Here is a 25,637-nt window from a genome sequence, read left to right as displayed (position 1 = left end):
CTCGTGACAGGCTCTTTTACAAAAAATTTCAGCCCAAATTTTTAAATAGATTAAACAAGGAAATGATCCGCATGTGTTTTGATGATTAATATAATCATTTGCCCTGGTTTGACATCTAATTGTTTAACCACTGCGAATTTTTTTTGATATTTTAAATCGTTTTATGAGACATTCGTGGTAGGAAAGTCGTTTCTTGATTTTTTTTTTTTAACCACACACAGCTCACCATCAACAAGATATGAAAGCCTTTCTATACTATCACATGCAAAGTCCTCGGAGATTGCTCCAGGTGAATTATTATTATTATTATTAGTAGTATTATTACAGCAACAATTACAGCATTTGACAATCAAGCAGTCACACTGTTATCATGTGGCTCGAGTTAATGCGTGAACAGTAGACGAAGACACCTTTAGGTTGACTCCAACTTAATGTTTTCTATATTAAATGAATTGGTGTTGTAATAGAGAAAACCCCTAAATCGATTAAATCAACTCATACGCAACATTTGTCTAAGTTTGACAGGAGAACAAAGGTGGATCCTCATGAGACGGGATGCTTCCTTTTGCCAGATGAAAACCACGTGATGGCGCTGCAGGCGGTCCGGCTGAGACGTCAGGATGAAAAGAAACGCAACACGAGATAGAAGATGTGGGAAAATTGTGACACATAAAGGAAGTTGGAATGACATAGTTGATATACTGTTGACATCTTGCCAGAAGTACGGTTATAAACTATAGAATTTAGGAAACATTTATGAAACACGGGTCATACGCACTTAACATCACTTTGACAACATAACAACTTTGGGGTCAATTGTCTGTACTGTTTTATTGGTTGGGGTAAGCCACAAATAATCAAAAATTATCCAACTCAGAAATGTGGAACTGATTTCCAAACAGAGGAGAAGTGAGGGCGAATAGGAGCGGAACAGCTGACATCCTGCAGCAACAATAAGATTTACACAAGAATCAGAAACGCAGACAAGTAGAGAAGAAAATGTCATTAAGTTCTCAGACTGATGTCGTCTAATGAACGGACTATGTAACCAGTTAATCAACAATTTCTTCATTAGATAAGACAGAAGAACAGAATTCCAATACTGGAATAGTTTTGATTTCGATGTTCATGGATAATGAGTTTTTAATAAATCGTAAAGCCTAAAGTGGAACTCAGCACTTAAATCTCAAGTAATTATTTCCACAAATAACTTGACTTTTCTAAAATAATGGAATCATTTGAGGCACTTTTTAGTAACCATATACATTCATGCTGCAATTCACATACTTTCTTTTGGAGTGCCTCGTCATATTTTGAAACATTTCAGCTATTTGGTAGGAAAGCAGTCTGAGGAGAGGGAAACGCTCGATTTGATTCTGTGGCAGTAAAACAAAATCATTATAGTGCTGCCATGCTCAATTGCTAAATGTTTGATACAGAACTGTCACTCAAAGAAATGTGGATCTTACTTTATAAACCCGTCCACTGTTCATAAACATGAAAAATTGCCTGAAAGTCCAAAATGAGAGGAAGAACTGTGAGTGTGGCTATGAAGAAATAAAACGGTCAACTTGATTCATGACGAGTTCAGATTTTTTTTTTTTCCTGACGCTACTGAAAAGTTCCCCATGTTCGGGGGTCTGTTTCTTTCATTCTTATGTTGAACTGTGACAGTTTTAAAAATAATAAAATACAGTTGTTCATCTCTTCTCAATTATTATAAACCCTCAAACACCATAAAATAGTTCCATATTTCTTAATGTCCCCATTTCTTCCTCCTCTGTCTCCACCTGCCTCAGTCCCACTCATCCTCATCTCTGTAGGGGTTGTCCTCTCTCGGGGGCTCTTGAAACCTGATGTTGGCCAGCATGTCCCTCATTGCCACCATTAGACGATTCACTTCCTGGTTCAACTCCTGTCCAGCTCGAGCAACTTCCATGTCGTCCTCCTGCCTCAGCCCGCCCTTAACGAGGAAAGACATGTTGGTCAAAATAGAAAGTACTGACGCGTCAGATGTTTGTATGTCGGCCTTTATCCTTCAATTTTTTTTCTTCCTTCTTCTATTTAACTGTCAGCATTAATAAAGAACAATGTGCAGAATATCTTTCCGTATTTTAACTTTGTTTCTTTGATCTGTATCAAATCTGTTCCTGTCTGTAAGTGGATAACATAATCAGGATGGATGAAACTGTCCTGATGGAAGCCCATCTGGTAACTTTGAGCATGTGTAGCTGACCCACAAGATGCTAGTTGTGTGGATGTACCTGATGCTGCACTTCATCTTTATGTGGCGCCAGCTAGATTTTGAAGCGCACTGGACTAGTGATGACTCCATCTTTTGTGTTGTCAAAGCTCCCATGCAAACGTAGTAGCTTTGAAATATTATGGGACTTAAAGATTGTTGTGTTATCACAGGAATCTTACTAATCATTCTGGTTGCAAGTTAAATTCATCAGAATCTCTTAAAATCTTAGGGATAAATTAAATAAGTCCAGTGGAAATGGGTTCAGTCTACTTGCAGCTCTCGGTCCTGTCATCAAATGTACCTGGTGAATTTACTTGTACACAAACAAGTTCTCTTCAGTCAATGTTGCTGGACTAAAACAATCGCCTCACCCGGAAGGTCTAACAAAAACCTACACAAAAATGTAGAATACAATAGAATATTTTCAAAGCAGATTTTTTGTCAAATAAAATGTGTGAGTTGAGCATAGCATCACATCACAATCCTCATGTGCGTGCCACAGAACTAACTAAGAGGGAATTGGATCATAAAAACATTGCTCTATAGCAGTACTAGTGGTGGAAAACGCCGTTAAAACAATTTGCCCGAAAAATTTGCTACCACCTCCATTTGGCCTAATCCACAGAACTCACCTGAAGGTTGAAGTTTGGCAGCAAAGACCGGAAAAACAGCGACAATGTACTTTCATTGGTTGCACCAACGTGCTGCCTATATACACAAACACACATGGGAAAATGTGATTTTTACATAAAACAAAATCGCTGATCTATTGCCTGCTGGTTTCTCCAGCACAACATTTGCTTCCTTTTTGACTGTGCAATGGGATGTGGAGTACACAGCTGTGCGGGTCCTCCCTTACCTCTCTGGTCGGGTGTACGACGTCACCGAGTCCAGTGGGGGCAGAGGGTCGAATCCCAGCACAGGCTGACTGGTCACCTCCTTCGTTTGTCAAAACACATGTACAAAAAAAAACACAAAACACAACGGCATGAGTTCAGAGAGGCGATCAGAATTATTTTAAGTGTGAAATCTTTCAGAATGAAATATATTGCACCTTTTCCTTCTACCTTTCTGAGTTTTTACTTGCAACCCCCACCAAAAAACAATCCTAGATTGGCCACATGTTTCCAGTAGTGTGATTAATAATCAAACAAACTAATCCGGCTTGACAGGATATTTGGAAGGCCTCATTAGTGTGCATAAGATGGTTGATCCTATGGATTTTCCTGGAGGAGTGTGGTTGCTGATCGTTACTTACGAGAGGCAGACTTGAGGTGGCCTCTTTGATCTCAGAGAGGAGGACGTGGCGATGGATGTTCCTCGGGGCACACTTGTACCTCTGCTTTCTGGTAAACCAGAGGGACGGGAGTTACGCTAACGTAGAGAGCAAGACTGCAGACAAATATTTCAACACAGCAGCAAAAGGAGGTCTTACTTGTTTTGGCAGTCATCTACCAGAGGGTCTTTAGCATCAACCCGACACAGCACCTCTTTCACAGACTGCTCCAACCAAAGCATTACCGCTGCCTCCCTCCACATGCTGTGAGTCCTCCCCACATACAGAGCCGTCAGTTCAGCCAGGGCCGGCGGCTGCCTGAAGACAGACAGAGTGGGGTGAGTTTGTGTTTAACCTTAGGGTACAGGAAAAGCAAAAAGAAAAGAAAGTGAGGAGAACGATAGGACATAAGCCATGAAAAGGTTCATGATAAAAAGCTGCAGTATAATAAATTACAATGCTTCATTCATAAAAAGGGGATAAATAGCACGATAAACAAAACAAAGGAAGGATACATTACCCAATCTGGCTCTTTGGGCCAAAGAAGGCATGTGAGCTGACTGCGGCATCCGGCTGCACAGTGCACAGATCCAGTAGAGGAATCAACACTGCAGAAAACACATTTATAGCAACATGTGGGTCATAGTCATAGCAATTAACAACAGGAAGAAGTGACTGAGGGGGAATTCTGTTTAAATATTTATCGATCGGCAGTCTAACCTCCGGGGAACATGATCAGAGCTTTCTGCAGCATCTCGTCAGCTTTTTCTCTTTCTTTCTGTCTTTCTTCAGGATCCACGTCTTCTTGTTGACTAAGGTGGAAATGACAGAGTGCGGTGGAGAATGCAAAGTTTGGCAGCAGGCCCAGGTTTCTGTGCACCTACAATGCAAAAAAACAGAAGTTCTGTGTCAGTAGATGAAACGTATGGAACTTTATACAAAAGGTTAGTGCACTACAAAAGGGGATTCTCAGATGACTGACAAGTAGAAAGTTAGGACCCACGAACAAAGAAAACCTCTAACGACTTACGGCCAGTTGATTCAAGTGACAGATCTGGTGGCAACTTTCTCCACAAAGAATAAAGCATCGGTGTAAATCTTGTGTAAGGCAGAGATGCGTTTCTTGGAAACAGGTCATGTAGCATGATGCATGCATAGAAAATGACTAACCAACTAATTCAAATCATATTCAACCAAGACCAATACAACAGATAAGTAGACGTATTGGCGAGGGGTGCAGTCCAAATAAATCGGAGAAAGAAAAGGAATGAGACAATAAAAATGAACTGCGGGAAAAGTAACTATCGATCAGGCACACATTGGGTCGAGTAACACATATCGTTATGTAGCATAATACGAGTTTATAAAATTATTTGGTAGTGTAATAATGTAATATTGGATTGGTCTTTTAGGCTTGATAGTTTAGTTTAGTCTAGATTAAGGTGTATTTAATTCCACAAAACTAATATTTGAGTTGCTGTTTTGTGAGGTCACCGGGACGTTGACCTTTGACCAACAGAATCAGTTCATCCTTGAGTCTGGGTGTGAAACAGAGTTTTCCCACCAGGCATTCCTTAAATATCGCCTCATGTACGGACGGATATATGGACAGATGGGCAAACAGATATGCAGGCAGATGTATGCAGAGACAACTGAAGACTTAAACCTCAGGCCATGGCTGGCGCCTTGTCGAATGTTGTTGGAAGTTAATGTGGAAACTGACAGGAAACTAATATAAGGACTTTACAACGTCAAAACTTGAGCAGTTTTTTGGAGAGGTAGCGGTAGAACAGACACACACACACTTTACCTCCAAGTCCTGATGTAACTGGAGGAGATATTGGTATTCTCTGGAGCGCAGTGTGAGAAAATCAATGAGCAGGAGCATGCAAAGTGGGTCAGCATCTGGGTCCAAACTAAGTCAGACAAGAGCAAAAGTAGGTCATTAGAGAATTAACAGGGCACAAATACACACAAACATCTGGATCCAAGACCAACTGAAGGTCTCATCCCACACTCCAGGGTGAGCTAAACACGGCCCTTAAAAGGCAATGTTGGTTCTAGCTGCAACATTTGGCTTAATCTAAAACGTTACCACTTTAGTGAGAAATAAATCCTCAAACATCAGAAACCAGATGTAAAAAAATCCCACTGCTTTGCTATTTGCTTTCAGAGTAAGTTTTAAAGCTTTGCCTGCACTCTGCTGTCCACAATTTGCAGAAAATGATTGTGAAATATTTTTTCTGGTTTCTTTCAAAATCCACCACAATCCATTTGATGATCATCTGAGCATGCATGATGATATTTATATTTGTTTTTGTTTTTTTAACTATAAAAGTTATGAGCAAAGTTTCTCTCTGAAACATAATATTGACCGTTTTTAAATCAGATCTGCGTGAGACAGTTCCTCAAGCAGATTCTTCTTGGCATCTGAGGCTGAAGTGATTTACAAACTCCCGATGAAACAGGAGCAGCCGTCAGCTTTTATTCCTCCACTGCCGCTTTATAAAAAAGGACCAGATCATAGCTCACATTAAGGAAGCCAGAGTCTGATAGAAATCAGAGATAAGCATTGACCATGATATGGTTAGGTCGTAAACTTCAAGCTGGAGGAGACCGATGGCAGGGAATGACCCTCTTTAGTGTAAGAAGTTCACTTCGTAGAAGTTCACATTGCGGCATACAATGCCACACCACATTCACGCTGTGTGACGAACACTCGAGCCTCGATGAGGTTTTGACCAAAAGTCTAAACTGATCTCATTAGGATCATGGAGTGCGCCGAAACACGTGCGGTAACAATAATAGTAATAATTGAGTGTTGGCGGTAACTTCAATTTGGAGTGAAAGGATGAAAAGTTGGCGGGGAAAAGAAGGCGCTGTAGACATCTGAACGCCGATTGGCCGAGACTCGACGTGTCACATCAAAGATGTTTTATTGCGAAGACCACAAGATCACCTTTTCTCCTCGTCTCACTCTGATCTCAGAAAGCCGGCGCTTGAATGTTTAGCCTTCGGATTCTTGTTTTTGTAGGAAAAAGGTGCTGCAAAAGCATGTGGACTTTTCTGTATGACATTACTTAGAAAAACGTTCTTCTCTGTACCTCAGAATAAGTTTACAGTACTCCAAAGCAGTCCGAGGGCAGCCTCTCTTTTCCAGGAACATCATGTGCTTATAGAGAGCCAGATAAAACGCCCTGCAGACCGAGATTATTCAATTATTCAAGTGCTCGGTCATTCAAATACAATTTCAGCAAGAAACAAGATTCTAAAGTCCAACAAATGCCTCAGACAAAGCAATGTGTCGAGCAAAAGTAAACAAAGGGGAAAAGGAAGTTACCCACCTGTTCTCTGTACGCAGATAATCGAGTCTGCTGGTACCTGAGGTAAGACTGAACAGGGGGTGAAAGGCGCACTCGAAGCTGTACATTGCCCTCTCTGGAAAAACAAATGAAGAAAAATCCAACATTCACTTTTATCCACAACAATAGTTGCAATAATCCTAACGATAGCAATTTCACTGAAGCATCTGCACACTGTGTGTGGCACAATGTACAGACAGCAGTCCTAAACACCGCAGGTGCTGGGCAGGTTAAGTTATGGGGTTGTTTTGTGTGTTCTGTATCACCAGCACTTTGTTATCTGGGTCAACGCTGGAATTAAAAACACATTTTCTGTTTAGAATTGATTTACAAAATAGGGCATTATTCTCACCGATGAGGTCCCTGGCCATCTCCTGATCCTCCTGTATGCGACAGACATCAGACAGCTGCAGCAAGGAATCAATGTGGTAGGGGTTAAGCTGAAGCAATGCCTGGTGAGAAAAAGAAAAGACAAAGACACAAGAGAGAAAATCATTCAACGGAGGAAGAAGACGTGGGTCAGAATTTTGCAAGAATGCTTAAACTATTTCTGCAGCAAAAGAATGTCAGTATCTTCACATAAACACTTAAGCAATCTGCCATCAGACTGGTTCCTGACTGTTAAATAATAGAAGTTCAAGCGTAGTAACTTCATCTCATTAGACATGCGGACAGCGCACTTCGGAGCTCAGTGAATGGACCTTTCAATTCTCCAACCACGGTGGTCATTTAGGAGACCACAACAAGATTGTTTCAGGTCAATTCAAGAGTGGAACGGATTGAATGAATAGCATTATCTATGCACTGCTTCAGGAACATTATTTCCACCAGTCACACAGATTATTTTATCTAACCCAGTCAACAGTAATTCAATTACACCAAACACAAGAGCAGAAATGAACTTGTTCTACCACAATGTTGTTGGGATCCATAGACTCGACAGCATCCAGGAACTTGAACTGTACTTGTTGGTACTGCCGACCATGTTCAAAGGTGAAGTACTGTGTGCCTTCCTTTGACTGCAATAGTGTCATTGAGATTCCTTTGAAGATATTGAACAGAGTTAACAACAACACATAGAGAAGGACAGCAGGGAGCCAATATGGAATACCTATTAACTCTGAGGGAAATGAATAAGAAATTACATTAGTGATGAGTTCTTGCAAAGGATATAGCATTCAAAAAAGAAAAAGGCACATATATGTGTGTTTAGGTGAACCGATATGAGGACCAGTCAGCCAATGTAGTGTATTGATTTAATTTACAACATATATCATGATAAAAATAGAGTAAAGAGGAATATATTGTTTTTCTGCTCCACATTTCCGGAACAAACTCTGGAAATGTTACATTTACACAGTTACACAACAAGATGCATTTCAGATGACTATAAGGATAAGCCTACCTGGACGGCTGAAACGAGGCCAGCTTTCCTTTGGAATTGTCATCCAGGTGCTTCGGTGAAACTGTCGGTTTCTCTGTCGTGGTCTGACCAAAAAACAATAAAAATGACCACAGGAACATACTGCATTCATACACACATTGAGGGCCATTTCACTCAAAACCGTCTCAAATATTTTATTTATATTTTACCTTTGTTCCCCCTGAATAGCTCGAGCCCCAAAATATCTCTTCAGCTCCGTATCTGGGTTGAGGTTCCTAATGAGTAGACAAACATTTAAATGTTGACGGGTTAAATGGAGACATTAGCGAGCTGAGGAAACACATTCCACGACAAACATAGAAGGTGTTTGATTTAGATATTGTGTATGAATGTAAAAACATTGAGTCATAAATCCGATGAAAGCAACATTACTAAGTTGACTGGTAACCAAACTGAACAAATGGTTTCCAATCCAAGCCCCACAGTTCTTGACTGTCAGTGTATAGATGGTTTTGCTCATTTAAAAAGGTACATTTTAAGTTTTAAACTTTTACATTTTAAATATATGTAACATGAAAGATATTTGATAAAAACACTTTCCTTTATTGAATGTAATATTATAAGAGCTGTGCAGTTTTCACATTTGACAAATGTTAGAGTACCTGCTTGCTCTGTTTTCAGCACAGTTGCATCACTGAAATCAGCAGCCCACATGACATATTTCTATTAACACAGGTAATTTGGCTATTAACAGCTATTTGAAAAGGTTTGGCGTGACTTCACTGGCTATGTGGCCATATTAGTTTTAACCTTTTACAATGCTCTGTTGATTATATGCATTGTATCCCCTAATACAGACAGTCTGTAAATAGTTTGTTTTTATGGCCTGAGTCAGGCGCCACCAAATGGTGGCAATGAGAAATCACAAAAATGTACATAATAGTAAGTGTGATAACTGAATTGGCCATTGCCAAGTTAAGCAATGTCTGCTGTGCACTGCTCAGGGGCTATTCTTGTGCTACTTAAGAAAAATATTCAAGTATAATTGTGTAGCTTAAATGATTTGAGACAGTAACTAATGGACTAAAATAATACTGTGGAAACGGGTCTTTAAAATGTAGGGATTAACACTCCTGTTACAAGCAATGTTAAGTCAGGGCTGTGAAAGAAAATGAACGGAAAAGTGCAATCTTGTCTGGATCCGTCTACACCAGATGTCGGCCTTCTCACCTGTGCTCCACATGTAACACAGTTCTTCTCTCGGAGCCGCTGCAATCCTCATTTTGCAAACTCAGACCATTAGACTGTTCCAGATTTTGCAGCAATAAATCTATATTATCTTCTGGTACGGCCTCCTGGAGTTCAATATAAAAAGAGGGGATGAGACCATGTTTGAATAGTGTAATGAAGCCTACAAAAGACACAATTTTCTATAAATAAAGCGAGGATTGCTATTCATTGTTAATTATAATACTTCATCTCAGACCAGAGCAGATATAGAATACCTTCCAAATAAAATTACCTGTGCATCTTCTGATGTCAGTTTGGTCTTTTTCCTTTTCTTTTTCTTTTTAACTCTGTCTCCAGACTATTAAAAACAAAAAAGATTACATTTTAATATATGCCAAGACGGTCAGTTTTAAAGAAGGTCAAAAATCTGGTTCAGAGAAAGACATCTTTCTTCTCGCATATCTACCTTTGTAGACGTTTCCTCTTTGTTTTTAGTTGGCTCCTTAGTTTCCCTGTTATTGTTTTTTCCCGCGCCATTTGTTTTATTTCCAGCTGGCTTTTCTGCTTCTTCATCAGGTGAGCTCTTCTCTGCGTCATTGTCTGCATCACCTATCTAGTTAAAAAAAAAATACAAGAGGGTTCAGTAAGTAGAAAAAACCTTTTCCTGAAAACATGACAGGTTACAACAATTCAACGACAACCGCGACACTTAAGTGTAGTGTTCAGATTTAAGGTATTTAAACTGCTTCTGGGAGTATTAAATGAGCTTACTGAACGCAAACACAACTTGACTTTATTGGTGTTCAATATTGACTGTTCTGTCCAAATGTTGATCATAATGAATAGATAATTGTCTTTAATCGTCACACGGCTAGCTTGAGTTAGCGATGTTTATGAACGCCGGGAGAAAACACGTTACTTATACATGGTCACGTTATAAGTAAACTGCTGCCAGTTCGGCGAGTTACACGTTCTCCTTACCAATTCATAGATGTTGCTGAAGTTTTTCTGAGCTTTATTTTTCTTAGCCTTTCGGCCGCGGTCTTTGCCATCAGGCGGAGGAGAAACATTAGCCGAGTCCAGCTGCTCCTCCGAGCTGTCACCCAAAGTTAGATCCCCGAGGTCCAAGGCCTCCTGACCCCGCTGTTTCCCTTTGAGCCTCCGCAGAGCCCGGGAAGACATTGTCCACTGCGCATACGACACGTACACGTAATTGAAATTTTACCGATTTAGGTGGTAACGTAACTACCGTTAGTTAGCTGCCAGGCTGTGTAATGAGTGGCAATTCGATTGGTTGTGCCTTTTCTCTTCTTCTTCCCGCCTGTAAACGTGCGTCACTGCCCCCTACAGGATGGCTGGGAAACTGCACCGGAAAATGAGCTTTTAATGCCGCACACAAATTCACTGTCTGTGCGTTGTTCTCTCATGCAACAGGAGGTGGCAGCATTAAACAAAAAGTGAAATAATTAAAAACACTGATTTCAATCAAGACAATATCATGGTTTAGGTTTATGCTTCAAACAACACATGGTAATACTGTAATGTCTTGAGTGAAGAGTGAACAAGACCATAACGGGTTTTAGGTTAAAACTGCCACCTCATGCTGCATCATATACTAAATTATGCTGAGTGACCGACCCACAAATGATGTGGGGTTATATGGGGTAAGTATTATTGTGCCTCTCTAGTATACACACACAGACGACATCTACTTAATAGATTATCTGTGACCAACAAAAACAAAATCTACATGACAACAGAAATGAATGAAAAAACATGCAGAACAACAGTCTAGATTAATTAGATTACATCATAAGACAACAAACAATGGCAGTGTGAGAAGCAGACACTCAACAAACACTTGAGGTGAGAAATGGAATTTCTAATGCATTTGTAACTGAACTGTGAAACTGTTTGCGAAAAAGAGGAAGTTGCAAATGTAATTTCTTAAAATAACCATTGGACACCTGTTTAGTAAGACAATATTTAAGAACATGCAAAACCAGGACAGATCATGATTCAATGCACAGAAGGCTTTTATTTACAAAAAATCAAAATACAGGCAATAAAATAATGATAAAGGCCCAATGTATCAATGTATGCAATCAGCCCGATACAGCCCCAGCCCAATATGTTAACTTAATCCTAGTAAACATGGATGTTGTTGTTATGATCAGTTGACCTCAAGAAATACATAAATACACGGCGGTTAAGATAAGAGTGTAAGTACATACTAAGATATTGTAAGATCCGTGCAATGCAAAACAATACAATGGATGCAACTCAACTTCATATATTTCTGGTGGTCGGCAAAGAAACAGGCATTGGTTTGCACTTTTATAACAGCAGTGCGATACCTACATCACCTGCAGTCTGTTGACTTGCTAACCTCTATAGCATTTACATGGTCTTCTGTGCTTTACGTTTTTGCCTCAAAAGTTCATGTCAATCCAACCATCTTCCTTTGAATTCTCAATTATTGTGATAAAGAACCATTTTTACTTCACTCTCACAGTACAGTACTTTGTCTGGGCCGACATGAAGTCCACTCATTTCCTTCACTTGACTTCAGAAAACCAATCGTTTGTCCGGAATAAGACAATGTTGTGACGTCCCACTGGGACTGGTTTTGATTAATTGTACAAAACTCTCAGAGAGACAAGGGAAAGGTTTAAGAAGATCATGCATTGAACTGATTAGTTAGTCTTTCACAGGAATGGGGTTGTCATAGGCCGCTCCCTCAAGGTCCTCTACCCGTTTCCTGCGCGTCTCAGGAGGAGGTCTTGGTGGTGGATTTTGGGGAGGATTCTTGATGTCGGCAGGTGGCGGTCGGACCGTGTCCTTCCTCGGAACAATGGGCTCCCAGTGTTCACCTCGGATAGCTGCCTATAAGCAAGAGGATGACAGTGAAAAAACAAGGCAGTGAAATCAACCGATTGTTCAAATCCTACCAATTATGAAAGGAAGGAAACATAGCAAGGGCCCTTATCCAGTAGACTGATGGTTATATGCACAATGATATTGAGATGAGCTGTGCAGCGTGGTAAACTTTATGACTTTGGTAACCACATCGCAATGTTGGAGAATACCGGCACACCCCTGCTGGGTCAGATTTCATAACTAGAGGGCCGTGTCTCAACTGAGGAACCAACATTGAAACGATCTCTTCCTTGTTGTCATTTCCTTCTTTCAGTCAACTGGCCACTTCCTGCCTCAGCAAACAACTTAATCAAGTATTACCTGCTATAATTAGAAATTGAAGTGATGAAAGATGAACTTACTGCAAGGTAGATAATGCTGGCGATTCCGAGGCAGACACATCCGAGGACAGTCGCGAGCATAAAACCGCCAGGCACACAGATTCTAAGAAGGACGGAATGGAATTTTGAGGACTAAAGTGTCTATTACTGGTGGGACACTGAACGAGAGGAATGCAGTCCAGCAAAGGAAAGTGACATATGAACTCACGCAGCATGTAAAAATGCTCTGACATAGTAGTTCCTCGTCAGTGGCCCAAAGGATTTCACACACACCGTGAAGCAGTACTGACCACTGAGGGAAAACACAGAAATGAGCAAAATAAGCCTCACATGCAATCATGACAGAAATTGACATGCATATAAAAAACGAATGATTTTGGGGAGAAAAAAAAAGACATCACTTACGTTCTCTCCACACTTGTGCCTTTGGCCCTCTTGCTTCTTGGATACTCCAGAAGACACACAAATACTCCAGCAGCACTAATGATCTGTCAAGGACCCTCATTTTACACGGTTCACTAGTCACATTCATTTATACTGGCAAAGATGTAAAAGGAGACAGCACAATATAAGAATATGGTATGAATGCCAGAAGAAATACAAATGAGGCTTCAGTTCTTTGGATTAAACTAAATCATCACGGTTTATGAAGGATACATGGCATAAGCAGCAAACTGCCAGCCCCTGAACTGCCCAGCCACCCCCACAATGCCTCCAGTGAGGAGAACTAAAAGAAGGAAGCAGGAAGTTAATACTAAAACTGTTCACAAACACACCTTTTCCACTCAAACAGACAACCTGCGTTAAATTGGGCATCACTTTGGCTCTGAAAAGCTTTGTTATTAAATCCCAGACTTGAATTTAGTCAATTGATGCAGTCATAATGCGTTGACATACATATCTAAAAACAATTAACTGTGGCACACCATTGGTCAAGGAAGATAAGAGAATAATCCGAATTTCCAGTCGAAATATTTTATTTGATATTAATTGCTCGTGTAAATGAATCAAACTTGAAACCCACTCAATAAAGTTTGTTTTCTTTCCATCTCATGAACATGTTTTCATACTCACTGAGTCCCGAGGCCAGCGCCTGCTCATTGGCCCACATGGCCCACTCGATTTTCCCCATCGCGTTCACTTGTCAGCCGCCGTGCGAAGCGTTGAAACTCACCAGAGAGCGACTCACAGATTTGCTCTTTTCTACAAGGAAGAAGTGAGGCGTGGGTGCGCGCGCGTGCGCGTGTGCTTGTGCGCAGACCGAGAGGCGGGGCATCCGTGAGCCACACCCCCCTTTCAGTCGTCATTTCCCGAATGTTTGTAGATGAACGGTGGCAAGGAGGGACTTCTTAACCGGTCCAACTTACCCAACAGGTAAGCTGAAGAAACTCACAATTAGCTCGTTGTCAAATAGGTGAGAAGTCGGTAAACACAAATATAAAAAGAAGCTGCATTGTGGCCAGATTCAGGAAGGGTCTCCTGTTGATAATTCATTCAAGGGATTTTCAGAGCACATTTTTAGTGCTTGCTGGGATATTTCGTTCTGAACATTTCAGCTTTTAAAATCAAGCATATGTTTATTTTAGTTTCCCTACTTTGCATCTGACAAAACAATCTAAAAAAAAGCTTGATATTGTAATTTAGAAAAGACCACACAAGACAAGGCTGTATTGACAACAATATATTTTATTTAGTGTTACAGTATACAATTGTCAAACGGTAAGTACGTACTGCAAGCCTGACATTCGTTTTTTTGCCGAAGAGGAAAATTAAATAAAAAGAAGAATGAAATGGATTGTAGGCACAAGCATGCGCTCAGGTAGACTAGAGAGCTCAAGACCAGCTGCAGTACGGAGCTGCATTCATGGTGCAGTGTGTCGTACCCGTGAGCAAAGATACCGAGAAATGACCAATTTAGAGATAAGGACGGGGACACCAGTAAAGCTTGATAATCAAGAAAGACATATTAGCATCTACAAAGGTAATGAAGCTGTGGTGTCTGTGATTTGTAAAATCGTAAACAAATGCAAATTTGTTATCTGCTTTCTTGTCCTCATTTTTATTCAGTGGATCACAAAGTTTTCTTAGGCCACCCATCAGATCCGAGGAGATGCTGAGTGGGATCCTCCAGAACACAAGGGCCCGGTCCAACCTTGAACCCCCCAAAAAAAAGATTAGAGAAACAAATACATCTTTAGTAGGTTTGTCTGTGTCCATCCACCCATCCATCCATTTCCTCACAGTGAAGCCGAGGAACTACTCTACATCTTACAACATGTCATTTTGCGACTGAAGTAGCGCAACACAACATATACGTAACTGCGTGTTAAAAAGGAAATGTGGACAGAAATTCGATGTGTGTCACAATCTGACAACTTATACATCACATCTTTGTGGAGTCTTAAGATAGACGCACCAAAACCGATGAGATTGAGTTTTATGTTTTCGGTGATGTTCACAAAGTAAACTGAAAAAACAAGTGAGCTACAGAGTGATAGATATATGTGTGTGTGTGTGTGTGTGTGTGTGTACCTTAGTGCTAATAACGTAGCTTATTCCCTTTGGCAGGGGCTCTAGGCCAATAGCCTGTCTCAGCTCCTCAGAAAGAGCCACTTGCTCAATGGGAAGACCCTTTACGAACCTGCAGAGAACAAAGAATCAAGATGCAGAAACAAACACACCTTAATAGACAGCAATAAACAGCTTATTTGAAGCAACCTTTGACTACCGTACTTTCCGCAGTATACAGCGCACCGCATTATAAGGCGCACCTTCAATGAATGACCTATTTTAGAACATTTTTCATATATAGGGCGCACCCCGTATTGTAAGGCGCATAAGATACTGCAGTCAAACGTTTGACGTCGGGGCGGGTGGATGGGGGGGGGGTGGAGACGGTGCTTTCAGGGTCCGATCGATGCTGCGAGGTGCTTTGGCGTGTTCGGCTGAGCGCCGTGTACAACCAATATGGTTTAACCAATTAACCAATTGATCCATACATAAGGCACTCCGGATTACAAGGCGTACTGTCGTTTTTTGAGAAAATTAAAGGCTTTTAAGTGCGCCTTGGAGTGCAGAAAATACGGTAGTTTATGTATATAAATTATGTTTTCAGATAAATTGAGTCGTCTTTTCGGTAATAGTAACTTTCAACTCACTCTCCTCCATTGGTCTCTGGGGGGAAGAAATGTTGAACTGTCTGAACAAACTCAGGAACATGCTGCTGTAGCGTGTAGATCACAGCGTTGGGTCCCGCGTCAAACGTGTAGGCCAACTAGAGGGGAACAAGGAGACTGTAACCGTCATTCAAAGAGTGTGAAAACCACCCCACAAGTTTCACATCTTCATTACACCATCTCAGAAATACAGCAGCATGAGCCCGAGGCAAAGCGATGTGAAAGGGATGAGGCTACAGTTCCAAATAATGTATTTAGTACAAGAGAGAGACTGCCACAGACAAATGATCTGAATATCTGAGTAGATTTGTCATTTGTGTGTGTTCGCCCCATTAACTACAAATCATGTACTGCTAACTGATATTTTAGATTATTGATATTTACACAGATTACGCAGCTCCATTTTTCCATTTATTTATGTATTCTATTATGCAGACTCAATTAATTAACTCATAAAAGTTAATATTTGACTTTCTTTATTTTCATGTAATAATTAAGTATTTCTTTTGAGTACACAGCTGTGAAACCCAACCAGGAAGAGGACTACATGAATATTTTTCTGCTCTTTCTCAGAAACTTCCTTACCCGTGTCTCCTTGTAGTGTCTGTTATACCGATGCACCAAATTGATAACTTGTTGCGACACACTGTTGAGGTAAAAGATGGGTGGGTATGTGTCAAGGCAGGTTGCGTGGAACTGGTTGCTGTCCTTCATCGTTAGATCAGCAAATGCAGCAAAGTCCTTTCTTTGCACGGCTTCAATCATCTCTTCCATCCGGCCGGGGACCACAGACTCGGCTCGGTGCTGCACAAGGAAAAGATGAACATGGGCTGTCTTGTGAGTCAAAAGGAAGTTTGCTTTTAAAGCATTATAAACTAAGCAGCTTGACGTGTTAAAACACTGAATAACTGTGAGTTAATGGGAGTACCTTTAAGAGACGGCTTGTTTGTACACTGGTCTGCATCCCAGAGGTGCTGCCCACTGGCTTCCTCTCCGCGCTGGCCTAAGAAAAAACGTTCATTAATAAAAAATAAAAAAAACATCTGACTTCCACAAAAGGGCCAGGATTAAACGTCACATCATTCTGTCAGTCTCTCTAAGAAAACACTCAAATTGACCTACCACTAATACCAGGACTCTGAGCTCAGGCCAATGAGTCTCTGGTGCCACCTGCTGGGCCAGACTGTCCTTGCCATTGTCCTCCTCTCCCATGATCCACTGGACAAACCCTCCATACATACTTCGGCATGCGCTCCCGGAGCCTTGCCGAGCAATCTCAGACAACTCGCCCTCCACGCCAAACACCTGGGCAAGAGTGTAAACTACAACAACACAGAGGGAGCAGGGGAGAACACGGCGTTGAAGGGAAATGTGTCAAATGTCAGATCGACACGGTTTATTGAAGAATGGCCACACACAGGATACATGGTTCTTACCCTAAGATGAAAACCTGTAGCAAACACACACACACACCTAGACAAGCAAATCCTGCAGCGGAGGAGGCGAGGCCGGCGGCGGTGGGGAAGTCGTTAACCGAGCAGATGTGGACTTTGTGAGACAATCTCATCGAATCCGAAGCACGGTCCCCGTCCTTACTTCTCTTCCTTGCAAGTCGTCGAACTAAATACAGAACACAGGACACAATAACATGGTGGCCTGCTGTTTCTGTAGCTCAGGCTGTGCTTTTTCTTTTTTAAGAGGAACTAAAAGAAAGGACTCACTTTCTCTCAGACACGACTGTAGTCGAGGATGGGTTATGTCCTCCTCTTTGCCATTTAGCCATATTCGATCCTCCTGAAATGACCTGCTGGTTGCCACTGTTGTGGTAGTTTTCAGCTGAACAGATGAAATTGTAGCTGTTGTATCACTAAAGCCAGATTAGAGTATGCAAGTTTCAATGTTTGCAACTAATCCGCGACACCATCAATGTAGCACCTCTGGGTGCATTTTAGTAAAATGTCTTTCCAGTCACAATGCATTAAATAGAACAAATGTCTTTTATTATTTCATGAGTAATCACCTTGACTGAAACTACCCGGTGATAAACATGTTATGCGAAGCAGAATGAATGAATTAATATTTTCTATCGGGGTGTTTGTGAGGTGAGCAGGTTTGCATCTCCATCTGACTTGTTGCTACGCAGGTAAAGGTACAATACCTGGTCTTGGTGCAGTGTGACGCTCAATGATGAGTTAATGGGTAGAATTAATTCTTCATTTCGCTTGCCCCCTGGAAAGTGAGTTTTAAACAAGGTGAAACAATATTGAAATGCGTGACACTAAATCCAAACCCTTGTGTTTCTAGTCTGCACAAGTTAGCACACCGGAAAAGCATGTATCGTATTTAGGAAGAAGTTATTACAGAAGGATACTTAACCGAGGAGATACTTACAGTATTTAATGACCGCTATATTCACAGGCGCGGTGCATGTAACTGTGTTTGGCTTCTCCATACTTTCCCAATGTATAACTCGTTTCTAATGCTACAATTCTCGGTGTATACCTCTAACCGTGCTTTACTAGACTGCTCCGGTGTTTAGCAGTTACTGTTAAGCTAGTGTTATAGCATTACTGTAGCCTTTCCGCTTGGTGGCCTCCGGTTGGCTGGTCTTGAACACGTGGCTAACGCTGCGACCAATCAGCGTCGAGCCAGTTTAATCGAACATTCGGACGAGCCAATGAGAGATTATCTGACCACGGTCGTGCAATGATGGGGAGAGACCGTCCCACAGCAGTGTCTCACAATGAGGACAAATCCATTCAGCGGTCCAGAAAGTAAATGATTATAAATACAAAACAAATGTAACCATCTTAAGATATTGAACTTGTGTATAAAAAGCAGTGGTAAGATGAGAACATATTTAAAAAAATTAAACGAGGTACTATTAGTGCAATGTGTATGTAATTGTACTTGTAGTACTTCTATTGAAACTAGTATTTCGAAGACATTACACAATTTAACTCCACTACATGTTAAAAAATCAAATTGTGCACGCATTTGATTTCAATATATTAATATAAAAAAGACTATAAGAATATGAGCAAGAAAATTACTTTTGTCATGAGCTTTTTTATACTTAAAGAGTGGAAAGAGTTGTTCCACTAACGGTGACAAGGTAACTCTTATTATTTTAGGATCGGCAAATACTCTTCTTCCATTTTGCAAAACAATGAATTTTGTGTGTTTTTGTTACTTCCAAATAAGCTTTTCTAGTTGGGAACGTTTAGCCACCTGTAAATGCTTGTTGAGAAGAAATAGGCATTTATAAAAAGATGATAGAAGGGATTCAATAGAAAAACAAAAATTCAAATGTAAGACTTTTTCTTTTTTAATGTAAACCTTTAAACATGTCAGCAAAATGAAAATATCAAAGTGCAACAACAGAACTTAAACTGATGCTGGCCCTAAAAAAACTGAAAAAGGCTTTGAACAATCTGGATAAAACGGTTTGTATTTTATCTGTCTTCTTGTGATTGAAAAACCAAAATCAAACACAATAAAAGTAAAGGGAAAAGGTGACTATAGAGAGGAACTAGAGGAGCCAACCGGTGTAACTGTCGGGGGTGCGACACAAGCAGAGCAAATTTGTAGCTAAGTTAATTGAAAAGAGATCACAAAAGAACATCCTATTTGACGGCGAGTGTTATAACCCCCAACTCTTACGCCACAAGGTCAACTCCACTTTGTTCTTCCCTCCTGGTGATGTAGTTTCCAGAGACACGCCGACGTCTGTGTGGCACACCAGGATTCAGTAAACAGGTCATGGATGTTGTCAGAGTCTCAGTGAAGCAAATCCTCTCCAGATATCTTGGCGGTTCCCATTAAAAGTTAGTAATCATCTTCATCATCATCCGAGTCCATCACCCTACGCCTGTCGAACTGACAAGCACAGAGCACAAGGATGTGAGACGGACGAGTGACCGACAATGACTCAAACCCAAGTGACATTTCATTGGAACTTACTTTGACTGTCGTCTTCTTCTCTGTTTGCTGACTCACTTTTTCTAGAATCTCGATCAAGCCTGACTCCGAAATCTGTACAAAGAAGAAATCTGCTGGTCACATTTTTGGCACGAGGAATAATATCAACACATCTGTAGTCAAGCATCAAAAGGTAAACGTCCTAACCTTTCCTCCCAAAGATCCAAAACGAGCCATTTGAATGAGATAGTTTTCAACTGCACTGGCCTTCTCCGGCTTCACCATAGCAAGGTTGCTCACTGAAAAAGGAACATTTCACCACCTGAATTTCACACTTGAGTGGCATTTATTGATGCTCATCACAACCTTTTCATCACACAATACAGTTTCAAAGCACCATCAGACCTTTTCTTTTTTTTTTTCCTACTCAAAAGGTGCCTCACATTTCTTGGGTGAATCATGTTGGACATTTAAAATCGAGTGAATTGGACGCACTCTCTATTTTCTGCAACATGTAAGAACTGGCATGCTGGTGGTGACTTGGTTACAGTGTCATCGTGCTTCTTAGAAAAGGTTTTATACTGTTTTTTTTCCCCCTCATTATTTGTAATATTATTTCATTTTCAATTTTGATGCCAAATAAATACATCTCACTGAAATGGAAGGAGTCTACGTGTGCTTGTTCTATTTTCTCAGAAAACATTCATTCAATTAACTTGATACTTGGTAAGTGTATCACTCTTGAGCTTTATTCCACGGAACATTATTACTAGTGCGTCATCCATACACTGTGTAGTCAATCAAAACATGTCCCCTCTTAACTTTTACACTGCCAAAGGCCTGTAGCGACACTTTGCTCTCCGACAATACTTGAGTGACCTTTCGTGCCAAAACAAAGTGTTGTCTCAAGCGTTGCTAGAGGGTGCAACTATATAACTGAGGGTGAAATGATCAGGACCCAAGGAAGCAACGTGTTGAGTGTGAAGTTGCTTGAATTAGCAGTTTTTGAGTGACTTATGAGCAGCAGTACCGGAGGCCAAGCTGTCAGCTGGTATTAATAATAGCCTTTGGTTCTTCAAGGGCTTGATTCATTTTCAAATGGATTCCCCTCAATAGGCCAAATAAATCTCTTAGTACACTTACGTCTGGCCCTGGCAGACTGGTCGAGAACTTGGGCCAAAATAGAGTTCCTCATGTCTTTTTCTCTGTGAAAAGAAGAAACATTACCACATCAGCACTACGTACCATCGTCTGAGTCAAGGGACTGAGAACAGTGAAATGAAAACAGAAAAATGCTTCTTTTAAACTGTCAGGCCATCACATCATCAGCTCAGTTACACAGTTATCATGTTAACTATTAACTTTACTTTCATGTATTGAGACTCAGTAATTGCTATCATCTCACAATAGTGTGTAGTTAATTGAGTGCATTTGGTCTTTAAGTGCACATGTGTTTAAGTGAACACCTCTTACCTTTGTTTGGCCTCCTCCCCTTGCTGCTGATTATTAGAAGAATCCTTAAAGAAAAGGTTAGAGAGCACTGTCACATATGGGTTGTATCTCTGCATCCAGCTAACTGGCAGATGTAGAATTAGGGAATATATTTCTATGGTCTACCGTTTTTATTCACATTCATTTTCAGCTTCATTGATGTCCAACAACTGTTCCATTTTATTAAACAATGTATTTTGGTATCTAAGATACCTCCCATCTTATCTGCTTCATTAAAAAGTTTCTAAATGGTTGATTTTTTTTATTATTTGAAGAGTTTGGTTTCTATTTTCAAATATTTATTTAGTCAGACATGTCTCCATCTTGATAAAATTTGTAAATATATAAACTGCAGGAAATAGTCCGGGACCTTTCTACTTCTTTCTTCTGTTATAGTAAATTATTTTTTCATTAATACAAATCCCACATGGAATGCTCATTTCATAGCCATAGCTTCACTCAGCAACAAATCTTCTTAATAATTATTTGTGGGACAAAGATACTTTGAATGCAGCCGTTGGCTCGATTTTCCAGACCAGCCACATGTTTGGACGCACTGACTGCTCCTGTGTGTCCCAGGTTAAAGATTTGAAATGAGAAAAATAACAGTCTTTCTAAATGACCTGACCAGTGCAGCAATGTTTTTGACATATCTGGTACAATCTACAATACCAACGTATTCGTGATAAAACAATATCCTACTGATTTCATCGAGTGGTTTCTGCTGAGAAGTGTGTTTTCACATGTTAGCTGCATAGGATGCCACTATATCATTATTTAGGTATAGTATACATATACAACGTTTTTTATGACGGTCACATTAGAAGTTATTTACCTTCTACTATTAACTAATGTTTCGGTTTATCATGTGGCTAATAAAAAGCACTTGTGTGATGGCAAGGCAACATTTGAAATACCATAACTTAACAGATCTATAAAAAAAAGCCCAACTTCACGTCGATCTCGTCGGTGAATAAGTTCATTTTAGATATTTGACGTCTCCTTGTTCGATGTTATCGCTGTCATTGTCAGAGGGGTGTGAACGGCTAGCATTGATGGTGATGGTTATAGCTGTGATTCATGTTACTTACTACTGGACTAATTACACACCATCTACATCGTGCTTTGCTTCCAGAAGTGGGCTTTATGAACCACCTGAGCGACAGGTAAACTGGTTGACTTCTACTAACTGGTTTGGCACACTGGGTTAGCGGGGAGCAAACTGAACTCAGTCTCTCCTTACAAGGCGACCGCAGACACGCTTCCTTTCCCGTTTTGTTCTTACCCCGTGCTTTGCCTGTAGTTCCGCCATTCTCTGCCGCCTAATTGCCTCTAATTCGTCGTCTGCCATGGTTAACAACAGCGATATTGACCTAATAGATTGGAAAGGGACGAAATAACGGGATAAAATGCAATCTAAACTCCCGACTGAGACAAGGGCCTTCCTCGTTGAGGGGAGTGTAATCGAAGTCGGAAACAACGAGCCAACTCTCAGGCTGAAGCAATCGAGCGCAGAGTGAGGATCAGCTAAGAGAGGATGTGAGGACTCCTACTGGACACATTGTGGAATTATTAGGCGTCACAGTAACACACAAAGTAACACACAAAGTAGGGTCTTCTTGCTGAGAACATGAAAATATATTTTATTTAATGGTATTAGTTCCACAAAATGGTATATTTTGTCAGTTTTAACATATATATATATATATATTATTTAACACAAAAGTGAGTGAGTGCCGAGTTTTGAAAAAAACAGATGCATTTATTTTATGAATCATTTTAAAGCACCAAAGAAATATACATAATACAATATGTTATGTTAATTAAATCAGAGTTAGCGTATTAAGAATTTTTAATAGGCATGTTGTATAATGGTATCCAAATAAGCACAGTCTATTAATCGATTAGTGTAATCGATTTGTCAATAGGACAGTTCAGCTGGTGGAGAGATGGATGTTCTTGGTGGAGTTGCCTCGGTCTGCGATGGGACATCACACTTGACTTCTAGCTCCCTCTGTATGTACTGTAAGAGAAACGGCTCAGGAGCAAAGGGACATGGTGCTTTTTCCCTGGGTCATTTATAGTGAAGACGATCTGCAAAACAAAACAAAATATCAAAAATGAAATCTATGATTGTTAACGGCATTACACCTAAGGATGGCAGATGAAGGTCATGTTGTCACAGAACCCTCTATGACCTTCTCACCTCAACATACGGGTAGAAGCAGGTCTCTTCCATACTCTGCCAGTACTGAGCAGTGTCAAAATGCAATCTATACACCCCAGATGTAAACATTTGTGTTGTTATGAGTCCCGGGCAACGTCCATCAGCATTAGTAATTCTGGTGAGACAAAATATGATTCTGTATGAAGTCATATGAGTGTAAATATACACTGACTGCTAATATTTTTAATTTTCTTCTTGTGAAGAAAATTTGCTATTTGGTTATTGACGTTTTTTTCTCAGCTCTTTACCCAGTGGTTATCAAACTCCATGCACTAGTCAAAGGGTCTTGTCGATGGAGACTGAGGGTCATGTTTGCACCAGGGACCCCCGTTGCAGTGTTCAGCACATGGGTGGTCAGGGGACTCGCAGAGCCGGCCATCGCTGTGATCTGCACAACCAGTTCGAGATTTTCAATTGACCTGCTTAAATCTAAAGAAGTCACTGTTGATCACAACATAATAAATGTCACAATTCCTTTTGAAAACTGGAAGAAAGTAACAGGATTTGGAATGGTCTGTTGTTAACTTTTCATCTTACATTCTATACAGCACAGCTCTTTTAAAGTTGTCAAACATTAAAAGTTGAAATTTGGTGTGAGATTTATTCGGGAGCGCATTGGAAAATAATAAATAATAAAACTGATTTATTTTTTCTAATGCAGGTTTATAGTAAGTCTGCCATGAATTTACTATTTAAAACACTGCAAATAAAAGTAGCAAATTGTACAAGAGTTTGGTTTCTATTTTCAAATATTTATTTAGTCAGACATGTCTCCATCTTGATAAAATTTGTAAATATATAAACTGCAGGAAATAGTCCGGGACCTTTCTACTTCTTTCTTGTTATAGTAAATTATTTTTTCATTAATACAAATCCCACATGGAATGCTCATTTCATAGCCATAGCTTGACTCAGCAACAAATCATCTTAATAATTATTTGTGGGACAAAGATACTTTGAATGCAGCCGTTGGCTCGATTTTCCAGACCAGCCACATGTTTGGACGCACTGACTGCTCCTGTGTGTCCCAGGTTAAAGATTTGAAATGAGAAAAATAACAGTCTTTCTAAATGACCTCACCAGTGCAGCAATGTTTTTGACATATCTGGTACAATCTACAATACCAACGTATTCGTGATAAAACAATATCCTACTGATTTCATCGAGTGGTTTCTGCTGAGAAGTGTGTTTTCACATGTTAGCTGCATAGGATGCCACTATATCATTATTTAGGTATAGTATACATATGTAACGTTTTTTATGACGGTCACATTAGAAGTTATTTACCTTCTACTATTAACTAATGTTTCGGTTTATCATGTGGCTAATAAAAAGCACTTGTGTGATGGCAAGGCAACATTTGAAATACCATAACTTAACAGATCTATAAAAAAAAGCCCAACTTCACGTCGATCTCGTCGGTGAATAAGTTAATTTTAGATATTTGACGTCTCCTTGTTCGATGTTATCGCTGTCATTGTCAGAGGGGTGTGAACGGCTAGCATTGATGGTGATGGTTATAGCTGTGATTCATGTTACTTACTACTGGACTAATTACACACCATCTACATCGTGCTTTGCTTCCAGAAGTGGGCTTTATGAACCACCTGAGCGACAGGTAAACTGGTTGACTTCTACTAACTGGTTTGGCACACTGTGTTAGCGGGGAGCAAACTGAACTCAGTCTCTCCTTACAAGGCGACCGCAGACACGCTTCCTTTCCCGTTTTGTTCTTACCCCGTGCTTTGCCTGTAGTTCCGCCATTCTCTGCCGCCTAATTGCCTCTAATTCGTCGTCTGCCATGGTTAACAACAGCGATATTGACCTAATAGATTGGAAAGGGACGAAATAACGGGATAAATGCAATCTAAACTCCCGACTGAGACAAGGGCCTTCCTCGTTGAGGGGAGTGTAATCGAAGTCGGAAACAACGAGCCAACTCTCAGGCTGAAGCAATCGAGCGCAGAGTGAGGATCAGCTAAGAGAGGATGTGAGGACTCCTACTGGACACATTGTTGAATTATTAGGCGTCACAGTAACACACAAAGTAACACACAAAGTAACA

At 40.4% G+C, this 25,637-nt stretch overlaps 5 protein-coding genes across 5 annotated transcripts; all 5 read right to left on the bottom strand.

The window, feature by feature from the left end:
* Nucleotides 1-805: 805 nt before the first annotated feature.
* Nucleotides 806-10,901, bottom strand: tcf25 (TCF25 ribosome quality control complex subunit). Its single transcript, XM_040199277.2, has 18 exons — nucleotides 10,479-10,901; nucleotides 9,964-10,110; nucleotides 9,790-9,855; nucleotides 9,498-9,622; nucleotides 8,477-8,542; nucleotides 8,289-8,371; nucleotides 7,795-7,925; nucleotides 7,236-7,335; nucleotides 6,866-6,959; nucleotides 6,626-6,718; nucleotides 5,332-5,437; nucleotides 4,242-4,401; nucleotides 4,042-4,129; nucleotides 3,681-3,839; nucleotides 3,504-3,591; nucleotides 3,105-3,184; nucleotides 2,878-2,953; nucleotides 806-1,963 (listed from the first exon to the last, which is right to left on the bottom strand). The coding sequence occupies exons 1-18, from the start codon at nucleotides 10,677-10,679 to the stop codon at nucleotides 1,796-1,798; spliced, it is 2,031 nt and encodes a 676-aa protein (XP_040055211.2). The 5' UTR covers nucleotides 10,680-10,901; the 3' UTR covers nucleotides 806-1,795.
* A 608-nt stretch (nucleotides 10,902-11,509) lies between these two features.
* cyba (cytochrome b-245, alpha polypeptide) lies at nucleotides 11,510-14,069 on the bottom strand. The gene is made up of 6 exons (XM_040165734.2): nucleotides 13,832-14,069; nucleotides 13,415-13,484; nucleotides 13,163-13,237; nucleotides 12,966-13,049; nucleotides 12,779-12,860; nucleotides 11,510-12,383 (listed from the first exon to the last, which is right to left on the bottom strand). The coding sequence occupies exons 1-6, from the start codon at nucleotides 13,887-13,889 to the stop codon at nucleotides 12,198-12,200; spliced, it is 555 nt and encodes a 184-aa protein (XP_040021668.1). The 5' UTR covers nucleotides 13,890-14,069; the 3' UTR covers nucleotides 11,510-12,197.
* A 356-nt stretch (nucleotides 14,070-14,425) lies between these two features.
* On the bottom strand, nucleotides 14,426-18,515 carry mvda (mevalonate (diphospho) decarboxylase a). The gene is made up of 10 exons (XM_040199430.2): nucleotides 18,325-18,515; nucleotides 18,092-18,162; nucleotides 17,655-17,769; nucleotides 17,407-17,553; nucleotides 17,056-17,255; nucleotides 16,862-16,936; nucleotides 16,519-16,737; nucleotides 15,916-16,031; nucleotides 15,290-15,398; nucleotides 14,426-14,909 (listed from the first exon to the last, which is right to left on the bottom strand). The coding sequence occupies exons 1-10, from the start codon at nucleotides 18,383-18,385 to the stop codon at nucleotides 14,829-14,831; spliced, it is 1,194 nt and encodes a 397-aa protein (XP_040055364.2). The 5' UTR covers nucleotides 18,386-18,515; the 3' UTR covers nucleotides 14,426-14,828.
* A 736-nt stretch (nucleotides 18,516-19,251) lies between these two features.
* pdcd5 (programmed cell death 5) lies at nucleotides 19,252-22,947 on the bottom strand. The gene is made up of 6 exons (XM_040199488.2): nucleotides 22,631-22,947; nucleotides 21,328-21,371; nucleotides 20,998-21,059; nucleotides 20,062-20,153; nucleotides 19,897-19,968; nucleotides 19,252-19,812 (listed from the first exon to the last, which is right to left on the bottom strand). The coding sequence occupies exons 1-6, from the start codon at nucleotides 22,694-22,696 to the stop codon at nucleotides 19,762-19,764; spliced, it is 387 nt and encodes a 128-aa protein (XP_040055422.1). The 5' UTR covers nucleotides 22,697-22,947; the 3' UTR covers nucleotides 19,252-19,761.
* A 7-nt stretch (nucleotides 22,948-22,954) lies between these two features.
* Nucleotides 22,955-25,568, bottom strand: LOC120832842 (5-hydroxyisourate hydrolase). The gene is made up of 4 exons (XM_040199475.2): nucleotides 25,310-25,568; nucleotides 23,821-23,960; nucleotides 23,552-23,687; nucleotides 22,955-23,439 (listed from the first exon to the last, which is right to left on the bottom strand). Exons 1-4 carry the CDS (start codon nucleotides 25,373-25,375, stop codon nucleotides 23,350-23,352), a joined length of 432 nt encoding a protein of 143 aa, XP_040055409.2. The 5' UTR covers nucleotides 25,376-25,568; the 3' UTR covers nucleotides 22,955-23,349.
* Nucleotides 25,569-25,637: the final 69 nt, after the last annotated feature.

This window comes from Gasterosteus aculeatus, chromosome 12 (genome assembly GCF_964276395.1).
Source record: "Gasterosteus aculeatus chromosome 12, fGasAcu3.hap1.1, whole genome shotgun sequence".
Classification (NCBI taxonomy): Eukaryota; Metazoa; Chordata; class Actinopteri; order Perciformes; family Gasterosteidae; genus Gasterosteus; species Gasterosteus aculeatus.
Note: the sequence above shows the minus strand (reverse complement) of the source record. Positions and strands in the feature narration are given on the sequence as shown.